We start from the raw sequence: 13,042 nt of genomic DNA on the forward strand, positions 1-13,042 counted from the left end.
CTTCGTTCTTGCAAAACACCAAGCTTCTTCCATCCGGGGGCAGCTTCCTTGCACCCTCAGCTGGCATTTCCTGGGCTCCTGCCCACTCTCTACACTGTTGCGACTCTTGGACTTGGTCCCCTTGTCTTACAGGTACTCAGGTCCGGAAATCCACTGTTGTTGCATTGCTGGTGTTGGTTTTCCTTGCAGAATCCCCCTATCACGACTTCTGTGCTCTCTGGGGGTTGCAGGTGCACTTTACACCTACCTTACAGGGTCTTGGGGTGGGCTATTTTTCTAACCCTCACTGTTTTCTTACAGTCCCAGTGACCCTCTACAAGCTCACATAGGTTTGGGGTCCATTTGTGGTTCGCATTCCACTTTTGGAGTATATGGTTTGTGTTGCCCCTATACCTATGTGCTCCTATTGCAATCTACTGTAACTTTACATTACTTCCTTTTGCTATTACCTGCATAATTTTGGTTTGTGTACATATATCTTGTGTATATTTCTCATCCTCATACGGAGGGTACTCACTGAGATACTTTTGGCGTATTGTCATAAAAATAAAGTACCTTTATTTTTAGTATATCTGTGTATTGTGTTTTCCTTATGATATTGTGCATATGACACCAGTGGTATAGTAGGAGCTTTACATGTCTCCTAGTTCAGCCTAAGCTGCTTTGCCATAGCTACCTTCTATCAGCCTAAGCTGCTAGAAACACCTCTTCTACACTAATAAGGGATAACTGGACCTGGCACAAGGTGTAAGTACCTCTGGTACCCACTACAAGCCAGGCCAGCCTCCTACAGTGAGGAAGCTGCTGATCTCCTTCTGACCGAGGTTGAAGATGTCAACGACATCTCTCATGAAAATAATTGCGTTTGACAAAAAATACATTTAAAATTGATGTTTGTGGAGGGGAAGTGTGTGAAAGAAGGTGATAAGCGCATTAGAGAGCTGCCAACTGGCCCCATGACTAGTATGAACAATACTTTTGCCAGTTCCACCTTTATAGAAAAGGTCATGCCTTCTATATTTCCTTGCCAACTACATAGATTTACATTGTCATTTCTTTTTTATAATATCCATTTAATTCCCTGGGCATAACTGCTTTGTTCTACAAACAAATAAGCGTCACGCAAAGAATCACACATGGCATTGAAATGTCACACATAAGCACACGGAAAACATGCAAATGTCACACATGATCAAACCATAGTATGCACAAGCAAAGTTTAGCTGAGCAACACAAACTGGCAGCTGTCAATGAACACGGAGTCAGATAACGGTGCGGGGAGAGTAGAAAAACTTGTCTTCGTCTCCAATAGAGAGCAATCCACTCGTGTCCGTACGCGAGGGATACTTTTTCACTTCCGCGCGAATAAATATCTGAGGCCCTCAGAAGGCGAGAACGTAAAGTGAAGTGCTAGAACGTGAAGTTCTTGAGTGGGACTTACAGAAGCGCGTACTAGTGGCGGCCATTTTGAACTAGGATGCATTCCTTCACCACTCAAGAATTACCTTCACCCCAAAGGATATTGGCGTTAAAAATTGTCAGAAAGCACTTATTTTTATTGGCTATTTTTAAATCAACTTATCAATAAGTATTAGAATAAAAAAATGCATAAAACTCAAACGTATTGAATTTGATACCCTATAATGTAAAGCTCGAGTTATAATAGAAACTCCGAAGGTTGGATTCTTATGTTCAACATACAGTCCGGTCAAACGTGGAGCTCCTTAAAGTGAAATGGCGATTGCGCTCCCATTGCTCTCGCATGCTCTCAGTACGTGCTGTGGCTGGGAGGGGCAAAGAGTCCTCATTGTTAATAAAGCAGTGCTGGGCGGAGCCGTCCCGGGGTGCGTGTGAATTTGAAAGCTCCTCTCTTACGCTAGCTGGGACTGAGGCAGAGGTCGGTGTGTGGAGTTGCTGGACGGAGGAATCGCGCTGCGGGGGACATGAGAGAGATGGCTTTGTGAGTGTGTGCGGCAGGGCAAGAACCACCTAAATATACCTTTTCCTAGCATATGAACCAGACTTCCGTCACGCTCCGGACGGCATGGGCATTCTCCAAGTAAAGACTTCTAAGTAAAGAACTGTCCATCTAGCCGAGTCCTCTAAGCAGGAGCAGTGGACAGTCCCTCTAGCGGAACGCAGGAAGTGTTGTTTCTGTCCGAATGACGTAGTGTATCGTTAAAAAACCACTCCAACACTAAGCTGTTGCACCGGGGAGTTCTTGACTTCAGTTTTTTGCCATGCCCGTTAGATCCACAGTTTTACATTTTGGTGGAGTTTCGAGATAACAGGAAGACGTGCCTGCTTCGTAACTATCCATGTACAAGTAGCTAGTGCTCGGTATTAGGCGACATTGTGTTGCCAATCTTAAATAAGTTATTTCCAGTAACCCTTCACAAGCTGTGTTCTCTTAGCCAGTGGCGTAGTTTCAGAGATGTTTGGGGTGTTAGTCCCCGCCCCTCCAGCTAGCATCTGCCTCCAAAAGGGGACACTTCTGGGTGTGGTTTTGGGATGATCTGAGCAATTCATTGAGAGATCACCAAATTGCCTTTACGTAAAATTCTTCAATGTGTTGTTCTGCAAAGTATACTGATAATTTGCTTCATGGTGGAACGTACAATTAGACTGCATTCTAATCTGTCCTATTAAAGTAAAGATGCGTTACTGCAGATACCCTACATAGGTTTCTTTGATACACATTTTATGTCCATGTACACACAGTGTAGTTGAGTTTAAGCTAACATTACGCATTAACTGTGAATGATAGACCGGAGCTTCCAAACACAATTGGCCTGTTCTGTTTCTTGCGTTATCGTCGCAAACATGGTACATAATTTAAAGAACACCAGGCAGTGCATTACTTAATGTCTTGATGTACTTCAGAATTTTTTGAAAAAGCTTTCAAGTTTAATGAAGTTTTACTGGATGAGTAGGTTGAACAAAGTAATTACAGTGACAATGTGACTACACCCAAACATAAGTACTGGAAATCCTTCTGCTGTCATAGTTAATGGTCGGATGTAATCTTAAATCGTCCAACCTAATCGCATAAACACTAGTGAATGCATTTCTTTGTGAGTTTTGAAATGGTGCAAACAACTCGTAGGGTTCACAAGTTTACAACATTTGTGACATCACTGATAACTATTTGGTATGTTGAGTCAGGGTGTGAACAGGCCTGGCAAAGTGACATTTGAGCTCGTGTTGGTACATTTACCAGTGGAGTGCTTACTTTTTTTTTTTTTTTTTTTTTTTTTTTAAATGTCTTGGGGATCGTAGCCACTGTACCTTCAGTAACGTTGTCCAACTAATTCTCCTGTCAATCTTAAATAAATGTAACTGGGTTTTGTCTGTGTTCGAATTTACTGAAATGTTGAGGTTTGCTTTTTGGCTCTTAAGTGATCATTCATTTTTAGAAGATGGTGATACATTGATTGCGGTCATAAGTTAATTTTTCTCTTCCTAACAGTAAAATCACTAATTAAGAAAGTCAATGAATGGATTGTGAACAATTATTTGTTATTGTGCTTCAATTAAATTCAATAGTGCAAGTTACTTTGCAGCATTCTAGGTCACGAGGATGCTGAAGACACCATTGTCACCTCATTTTGCCTGTCTAATAAATGCACTTCTAAGACTTTGCAGAGTGTAGGGAAAAAGCCTCTTATTGACATGGTTACCCTGCACTTTTTGTGTGGGAGGGGGGAGGTGGGGGTGTGCTCAGAAAAGATCTACTTGCAGGTAAGTAACCGTGTCTTCAGAGAGCAGACTGGGAGGTTTAGGTGAGCACCAGGGGGCCACAGGTAGGTACCAATCGCACACCCTCAGCGGCACAGGGGTGGCTGATTGCAGGGTGCAAAGACTAGGTTGGGTGCCCAATGCCTTTCAAATTAGGGGACCTGACGGGTCACAAAAGATGCTGCAGGCTGGGTCCAGGGGGTCGGTTCCGGAAAACGTCAGGCTGGACAAGGAGGAGGGCCGCCTGCTGAATGTATCTGGATCGTTGGTTGGATTTCCTAATGCCTGGGGGCTGAGGGTGCAGAGGTACCTTTAAGCGTCTGGAATCTCTGTCAGATCCACTTGCGGTCGGGGGCGTCCTGTAGGTTCAGGCTGCAGGTGTTGTTAGCCAGAAGGGGTCAACCCAGGGTGGACACAAGGTCAGGATCACCCGGGGGCCTGCTCTGGATCAGTGGGCCACCTGGACACGGGCAGTGAGCATCTGGTGAAGAGTGGGTAGGGCTCGCAGATCTAGGGCAGTTCTGGAGTAATTGTTGGAGTTGCTTATGGACAGGGCTGCTGTCCCCCAGAGTTCTTGGTCCTATGTTGGGCAGGAAGTCCTCTGGAGGTTGTAGAGGTCGCTGGTCCTGCAGAATGCACCTCCTTTTTGGTGCAGGAGTCTCTGAAACTGCAGATAGACCGATAGGGCTGGGGCCAAGTCAGTTGGTGTCTGGAGTATTCTCTGCTGGGGTCAGCTTAAGTAATTCTTGCTTTTTTTTCTTTCTTCTTGAGGTCGCCAGGAGTCTCGTGAGCTAGGTTCAAGGGTGCCCTTAGTAGGAAAGTACACTCTTTTTGGCATGGTTACCCCCACTTTTTGCCTGCTGTCATTGTGTTTTGACTGTTCAGTGGGATCCTGCTAACCAGGACCCCAGTGACTGCGCTTTCTCCCTTTTAATTTTGGTTGTTCCTGACTTTGCACACCCCACAATTGGCATACTGGTACGCCCATGTAAGGACATAGTATATGGTACCTACATACCCAGGGCATTGGGGCACCAGGGGTTCCCCACAGGCTGCAGCATATATTATGCCACCCATGGGAGCCTATGCTAAATGTGTCTGCAGGCCTGCTATTGCAGCCTGCGTGAAAACGTGCATGCACCCTTTCACTACATGTCACTGCACCAGGTCACAAAGTCACCCCTATGGCAGGCCCTCCTAGCTCAGAGGGCAGGGTGCAAGTACCTGTGTGACGGCACCCCTGCATGACAGAGGTGCCCCTACGAATGCCAGCCCCATTTTTCTGGACTTCGTAAGTGCGGGGAAGCCATTTTGCCTGTGTAATGGACATAGATGTCTACCTGTGTCCGGCTACATAACGGTAACTCAGAACCTGGGCATGTTTGATACCAAACATGTCGGAATCATACCCCAATACTGTTGCCAGTATTGGTTTAGAGGACCCCCAGCTTTGCTCCTATCAGTTCGCAGGGTTTCCCTGGGCAGCCCCCGATGTTGCCATCCTACAGACAGGTTTCTGCCCTCCCGTTGCTTGACAAGCTCAGCAAGGCAGAACAAAGGATTTCCTTTGGGAGCGGGAGCCACCACCCTCTCCCTTTGGAAATAGGTGTTGCGTGGCTTGGGAGGGGTATCCTCCCCATGCCACCGTTATGCTTTGAAGGGCACATTTGGTGCCCTCCTTGCATAAACCGGTTTGTACCAGCCCAGGGACCAGCCGGTCCCTGCTCTGGTGTGAAACTGAACAAGGGAAAGGGGAGTTACACTCCCCTGTCCATCACCACCCCAGGGGTTGTGCCCAGAGCTCCTCCAGGTGGCCACTTGATTCTGCCATCTTGTATCCAAGTTGAGCAAAGGCCCGTGGGCGCATCTGAGGGGCCAGGTCTAGTAGGTGATGTCACAGCCCCCTTCTGATAGGTGGTCACCCTGCTAGGTGACCAATTCCCCTTCCTGGGCTATTTACGGTCTCTCTTGGGTGGATCCTCCGATTCTATGTGCAAGATTCCAGCAGGACTCTTCTGCATCGTTTACTTCATCTTCTGGCCACCGGGACTGCAACTGGACCCTCCAGGAACTGACAATTTGCAATTCCAGCAAAGACTTCATTTTGCAACATTGTTTCTCCAACTCGTTCTTGCAACTGCAAGATTTCCCTGGCTGTGCATCCTCTGAGGGCGATGAGTCTTCAGCCTGCAAAAGAAGCAAGGAGTCACTCCCCTCCATCCGCAGGCACCAACTGCAACAATGACTGCCTACGTGGATCCTTTCTCCTGCAACAAAGGTAGTGGTCTGGAGTGGTCCCCTTGGTCCTCTCTACCCGCTGTCCAACTTGGGAGACTCTAAGTCCTTGCTTCTCCTTGCAGGACAAGTACCCCTGTGCAACGCAACTCTTGCAGCTTCCAAGGCTTGATGGCTCTTCTTCAAAGGGTTCTTCAGGCTCTGTGTAGCCCCGGCCTCAGCACTCTTCCCTGCAAAGCAGTCTCCTGCCTGCTGCTCCAGCAACATAAGACTCCTCTCCAGGCATGCTGAGTGTGCCTCACTGTGACTCTTGTGCCTATTGCCTGTGGGGGCTGCACCCTTGAATTCTGACTCTCCTCACTGCTGAGGATCACCTGGGACTCCTCTCTGTGGGTTGAGTCCAGCTGGACCTTCCTGGTCCATGACAGCTCTGCAACTTTTCTTCTGCAACTCTTGCGTTTTCTAAGGCTTGTTGGTGTTTTTTCCCACCACTGACTGACTACTTCCGACGTGGGACATTGACTGCATCACTCCTGGAACTCTTCTCCTGCTCCTGTGCTGCACAGCTGACTCCTTGTCGTTACCGTCGACCTGGCCCTGCATCTTCAGAAGGGTGGATAGTGGCTCCTGCCCCAGCCAGACACTCCAACTCGAACTGTACTTGGGCCCCTTCTTTTGCAGGTCCTCTTCTGTCAGGATCCCCTTCTGTTCCTTCCAGTCTTGCTTTGGTCTTGCACAGTCCTTTTTACATATTTTACCTGTGTGTTTTGAGGAAAAACTAAGTACTTACCTCTTCTCTCCTGGTTTCTGGGGGGCCCTCTGTTACTTTTTCCGGGGTTCTAAGTTCCTTCAGCTCCCCTCTACAGATTCGACTTCCTTGGGTGGGGAACTGACTTTCACATTCTACTTACTTAGTATATGGTTTGGTCTCCCCCTAGGGTCTCCGTTATTTTGTTATTTCATTGTTTGCTACTGCTTTCTAAGCCCATTCCTGACTTCTAATGTATATATAATAGTGTGTTTACTCACCTGCTAGCAGAGTATTACCTATACAGTATTTTAATATTTGTGTTACCATAATAAAGTACCTTTATTTTTGTAACACTGTGTGGTTCCTTCATGTGTATAAGTTCTGTGTGACTACAGTGGTATTGCATAAGCTTTGCATGTCTCCTAGATAAGTCTTGGCTGCTCATCCACGGCTACCTCTAGAGAGCCCTGGCTTCCTAGACACTGTCTACACCTCACTAATGGAGATTAACAGGACCTGGCATACGGTGATAACACCATAGGTGTTCACCACATGCCAGGCCAGCTTCCTACACCCTTAAATCCTAGATTTAGGGGTGTTACATGGGTCAGAGGGCAGTAGCCAGTCACTTTCTCTGAGGGTGGCTACATCCTTCCTGTGCCCATTCCCTTTGGGGAGAGAAGGGGGGCACATTCCCCACCCTATTGGTCCCTGTCCTCCAAACCAAGATGGAAGATTCTGCAGGGAGGAGGTCACCTCAGCTCTCCACACCTTAGGAGTGGTCCTAGCTGGAGTGCTTACTCCTCCCTGTTTTACCTAACTTTCCTGCCAGACGTGCCACCAAAAGTAGGGCTTTGTCCAGGGGGTGGGCATCCCCACAAGCTAGCTTCCTGGGGCACTGTAAAATGAGGCCTGAACCTTTGAGGCTCACCACAAAGTGTTGCAGTTCCTGCAAAGGGGAGATGTGAAGGACCTCCACCCAGAGCAGGCTTTGTCCCAGACTCCCGAAAGCACAAAGGCTCTCACCCCATGGGGTCAGAAACGTGCCTTTTAATGACAGGCTGGCACAGACTGGTCAGCCTTACAATAAAGGGTTGGTTAAAATACAGGGGGCATCTCTAAGATGCCCTCTGGGTGCATTGTACAATAAATCCAGCACTAGCATCAGTGTGGCTTTATTGTGCTGAGAAGCTTGATACCAAACTTCCCAGCCCATATACTAAATATGGACACACTGCACTTACAATATCTAAGAATGAACTTAGATACTGTAGGGGCATATTGCTCATGCAGCAATGCGCTCACCTGTGGTATAGTGCACCCTGTCTTAGGGCTGTAAGGCATGCTAGAGGGGTGACTTACCCATGCCACAGGCAGTGGTTGGTGGACATGGCACCCTGAGAGGGATGCCATGTCGACTTCATCTTTTTCTCCCCACCGGCACACAAAATGCAATGGTAGTGTGTATGTGGTTGGTGAGGGGCCCCTTAGGGTGGCACAATACATGCTGCAGCCCTTAGGGGACCGTACCTGGTTACAGAGCCCTTGGTACCACTGATACCTTTTCACAAGGGACTTAGCTGTGTGCCAATTGTGGGAACAATGGTACAGTTTGGGAAAAGTACTCTGGGGCTGATTAGCAGGATTTCAGCACACTGTCAAGTCAGCACCAATATCAGGGAAAATGTGAGGGGTAACAATGGCAAAAGGGGCACTTACCTATACCAAGCCCCTGCAGCACAAACCCTTTGGTTTCCAGTTTACAGTACCACATTATGTAGCAGGAAAGGAAATTGCAGTTGAGGTAATGTTTGTGTCATTAATGCAAAGCCTTTATTATTAGGGAGAGTGCTCTAAATAAATGCTGTAAGCTTGGAGTGCACCACTGACAGTGTTTCCAGTTAAAAATGTGTACACACATTTGGAAAGCTTAACAATGAGGCTACGTATAATGCTCCAAAAATGTTCTTTGATTAGATGGAAATATTTGCAAAAGCTTGAAAGCAAGGTTGATGGTTCTTTGCTTGAAAAATAAAATATTCACGAAACATAAAACTACGGAAACATGTTTTGCTAAATTACTTTGAAATTTTAGGTACTATTGCTTTAAAGTATCATTTAATAAAATGTGTTGATGCATGCTAGTATTTCCAAAAAACATTCATAATGAAAAATCAGTGTACCAAGTTTCAACAAAGTTATGGGAAACATGATGATAAACAAGCATTAGCAAAGCCAGTAGGTCTGAACGTGATGGCCAGTCTTTAGTCAGTGCGTGTCTTGTTCTGACATGGCTTTTGTAAAACTTTATTGTTGCGGGGAGCTGCCGGCCCCCCACCATTGTAACAAACATTGGAAAAAAGCAAAAATATTTTTTGATCTCAAAAAGCACACATTGCTGCAGCAGTTCCTGGCACTGACCAAAGTACTTTGTGTACTGATATGCTTCCTGTAAAAGAGAAGATTGCTATCACTTAAAGTGAAGCCGCCTTACACATGGACGGAGAGAGAGAATTTTAATTTAAAAAAAAAAAGTGTTGGCTAATGCTAGTCCTAATAGGGGCCCTATTTTTTAAGTCACAAAAGTGCACTCATAGAATAAGTCTTTGCATTAGTGCAGATTTACGTATTTCTTGAATTTACTGAAGTAACTAGTAAATTGTACTTCAAGAAAACATTTGTGAACTGTATTTTAGCATGAACAAATGTGCATATGTAGATCTGCTCATGTGAAAATCTGTTGAGCGTTTATACGTTCACTTCCCTCCAACCTTCTCAACCCTAGAAGAAGTTTTACTTCTGTCTTTCCCAGGAGTAAATTTCCAACGTTTCTGAGAAAAGATTAGAGAAGAGCTGGTGAACTCTTAAAACATACAAGTTAGGTATGCTCAGACTCAAAATGGCATTCCAACAATGGAACTATTGTTTACAATTGCCTCCAGCCCATGGAAAAGTGGCAAAATAAGGAAATTGGTAGTTTTCAAGCCCAGCTATAGTATTAGCTTTGGCATAATCAGAGAGGCTATTTTCAGAGCTCTTACATAATGGCGCCAAAGGGCCAAGTCTTTTTTTTTTCTTTTCCATTCTCTCTCCAGGACAAGTGGTTTTATGAAGCAACCTGTCCCATGTACAAGTAGATATATTATTAAAGTCCACACCCCGCATATCTGTATGAGCAGACTAGTCCCTGCTATGTAGTTGTCTATTCTCAGACTTAGTAAGTGACCAGGGAAGACATTTCAAATGCGTGTGCTGAACACTGGTCAGTAAGTTTCTCCAGCTATGTGATGGCTTCACTGAAGATAGGGATGTTTGGTATCAAGCATCTTGTATTGGTGAAACCACACGGATGCCAGTGTTGGATTTATTAATCAATTCACTGAAAGGGCACCTTAGAGGTGCCCCCTGAAACTACCAGACTCTGGTGTGCTCATTGACCAGTTTCTGCGAGCTTGCCACCGAGACACCGTTCTGGACCCCTAGGGTGAGAGCCTTCTGCTCTTGGGGAATCCAGAACAGACACCCATCCGTGAAGAGGGTGTAACGCCACCTCCAGTTGGATGACCTGCTGGTTAGCTTTCCTAAGGTGGCAAGCCTCAAACGGCTGCCACCTTTTGAAATGCGAATCTCTTCCCTCACAGGAGATGAAACCACGTGCCTCGTCCAGTGCCCATTTGGCACCTGGACAGGTGGGATAATTAGTCTGGTAGTCGTGCCACCGCCAGGCTAGTACCACGTCTAAGGTGGTCTTCTGAAAGGTGGACACAATTTTTCAGAAGCAGCCATCTTGGGGATGGCATACTTGGGAGTTCTGAGAGAGGGTGATGCCCACTTGCCACAAGAAATAGTCATATAGGGGGTATAGTGACCCCAAATGTCAGCCCATTGGCTACTACCCTACACACACACACCCCTAAATTCAGTACTTAGGGGAGCCCCTGGCACCAGAGAAGCAGATCCTGACGACCTAAGAAGACCAAGGACACGAAAGAGCTGCAACAGCAGAAAAGTAGAAAATTAGCAGCTGAACTGGTACCATCCTGTCCGTCTGCATCCCTCCGCAAACTCTGCACCAAGGTCAAGTCGTCCTGCAGCTGTGACTCCAGAAACCAAGGAGGACTGCCTGCCTTCAATAAAGACTCAGTACCTCCTGTGAACAGTGGACCTATTCTCCAAAAACCTCTGAAGGACGCTTCTGGAACTGCCAAAAGCCGACACCTGAAGTTACCACTGCACCTGCTGTCACCAATGTCAACAAGGTTCCCCAGAGTCTAGGTATAACATGATTAAATTCCTCCTGCACTCCCCAAAGTTGCCTCTGCATGTAGGCCCTCTCTCCTGCAGCTTCTGTGGTGAGGGAAACCTGATGCCAAAAAACAACCATCAAATAACAGCCCTTGGTATCAACAAAGTTTCCCCCCCTGTCAACTGTGATTGCTCCTGGGCACTGAAACCTTGCACATAAGGAACCCTCTGCACCCATCGCCCCTCTTCAGTGGAGAAGTTGAGCCATGGTGCACCTACATCGCAGAGCAACTCATGTTTGTAACCTATCTGTTGGTTAACCTCAACTGGCCTCCTTGCTATAGCCTGCTGCCTTTTTCCATGGAAACCAATCTCCATTGAACTACATTGGGTACCCTACTCCGTACTACACCTCTGCACCCGGCTTCCCCAGTGCTGCATGCAGTGACCTGTTGGTGTGGTCTTGCCCCTTGCCTAATACTTGCCTTAAGCAGGGATGTGGAATTCCTATAGCCCAATGCCCAGAACATATTGTTTGAGGTCAAGGACAACAAGTTTTCATGCCCATTTTGTTCTTGGGGCAAGTAGGCCCAACCCCCCGCAGAACAAACCCTTTGGCTGCTAGTTTACATTATGGAGCAGGGAAAGGAATTGTTTGCCGTTGATGTAATATTTGTCGATGCTGCTTGAACTCCTATTTATTGTTCATTAATGCAAAGCCTTTATTAGGGTGAGTGCTGTAAATAAATGTTGTAAGCTTGTACTTCACTACTTACAGAGGTTCCAGTAAAAAAAAGTGTACACACGTTTGAAAAGTTTAACAATATGAAGATACGTATAATGCTCAGAGAATGCTCTGATTAGGTTCCAATATTTGCAGACACTTGAAAGCAGGCTTGACAATTCTTTGCTTTCAAAATAAAAAGTTCACTAAAAAAAATGCAACTGTGGAAAAATGTTCTGCAAAATTACTGTGACATTTTAGGTACCATTTCAGGGGTGTGGAACTCCTACAGCCAAATGCCCAGCACATATTTTTTGAGGTCATAGACAACATGTTTTCATGTTTACTTTATCCTTGTGACAAGTAGGCCCAACCCCCTGCAGCACAAATCCCATGGCTGTCCGCTTACCATACCACCTAATAGGACAGGGAAGGAAATTGTCTGCAGTTGAGGTAATATTTATGGTACATTAATGCAAAGCCTGTACTATTAGTATGAGTGCTCTAGATGCATGTTGCAAGCTCAGCCTGCAGTAACGACAGTGGTTCCAGTAAAACATGTTTACCCTAGTTTTGCAAAGTTGAACATGAGGCTACACGTAATGCTCCCACAACGCTCTGATTAGATGCACATATTTGAAGAAACTTGAAAGCAAGATTGACAATTCTTTGCTTTAAAAATAAAATGTTCACAAAAATGCAGCTAGGAAACACTTTTGCTAAATTACTGAAATTTTTAGGTGCCATTTCTTTGAAGCATTCAGTGAGATGCTTTGATGCATGCTAGTATTTTTAAAAAAAAATATTCATAATGGAAAATCACAGAAACCACTTATCAACAAGATTATGAGAAACATGAAAATAAACAACCACTGGGAAAGCCTAGAAGTCCAAAGTTGGTGGATAGTCTTTTGGTTTTGGCAGTGCCTATCCTATTTTGAAATGACTTTTGTAAAACTTTTTATTGTTGTGGGAGCTGCTGGGCTCCCACCATTCTAACAAACATAGGCAAAAAGCTAAAATATTTTCTTGGTCTCCAAAAAGTACATATTGCCACAGTTTCTGGCACAGAACAAAACTTTGTGTGCCAAATGCTCCTTGTGAAAGAGTAGATTGCCTTCACTCATGCTGAAGCCAGCCAATAGGTGGAAAGATAGAATTTTAATAAAACAACTGTTTTGGTAAACGCCAGACCTAAGTAGGGCCCTAATAGTTAAAGGAGTCATAAATGCTATATCTCTTAGCATGAGTGCAGATTTACATATTTAATGATTTCACATGAATTTACAGAAGGTAGACTAGGAAATCGTACTCCTAGGGAATATTTTAGCACAATCAAATATGCATGT

General features: G+C 45.5%; 1 protein-coding gene across 1 annotated transcript in view; it reads left to right on the forward strand.

Annotated features, from left to right (window-relative positions):
- The first annotated feature begins 1,823 nt into the window (after positions 1–1,823).
- The window catches only part of PAPOLG (poly(A) polymerase gamma), a 523,629-nt gene continuing 512,410 nt past the window's right edge, over positions 1,824–13,042 (forward strand). The window contains exon 1 of the mRNA XM_069234379.1: positions 1,824–1,960. Coding sequence (XP_069090480.1) covers positions 1,944–1,960 — 17 coding nt within the window. The 5' untranslated portion in view covers positions 1,824–1,943. The remainder of the gene's footprint in view (positions 1,961–13,042) is intronic.

Source organism: Pleurodeles waltl, chromosome 5 (genome assembly GCF_031143425.1).
Source record: "Pleurodeles waltl isolate 20211129_DDA chromosome 5, aPleWal1.hap1.20221129, whole genome shotgun sequence".
Lineage (NCBI taxonomy): Eukaryota > Metazoa > Chordata > Amphibia > Caudata > Salamandridae > Pleurodeles > Pleurodeles waltl.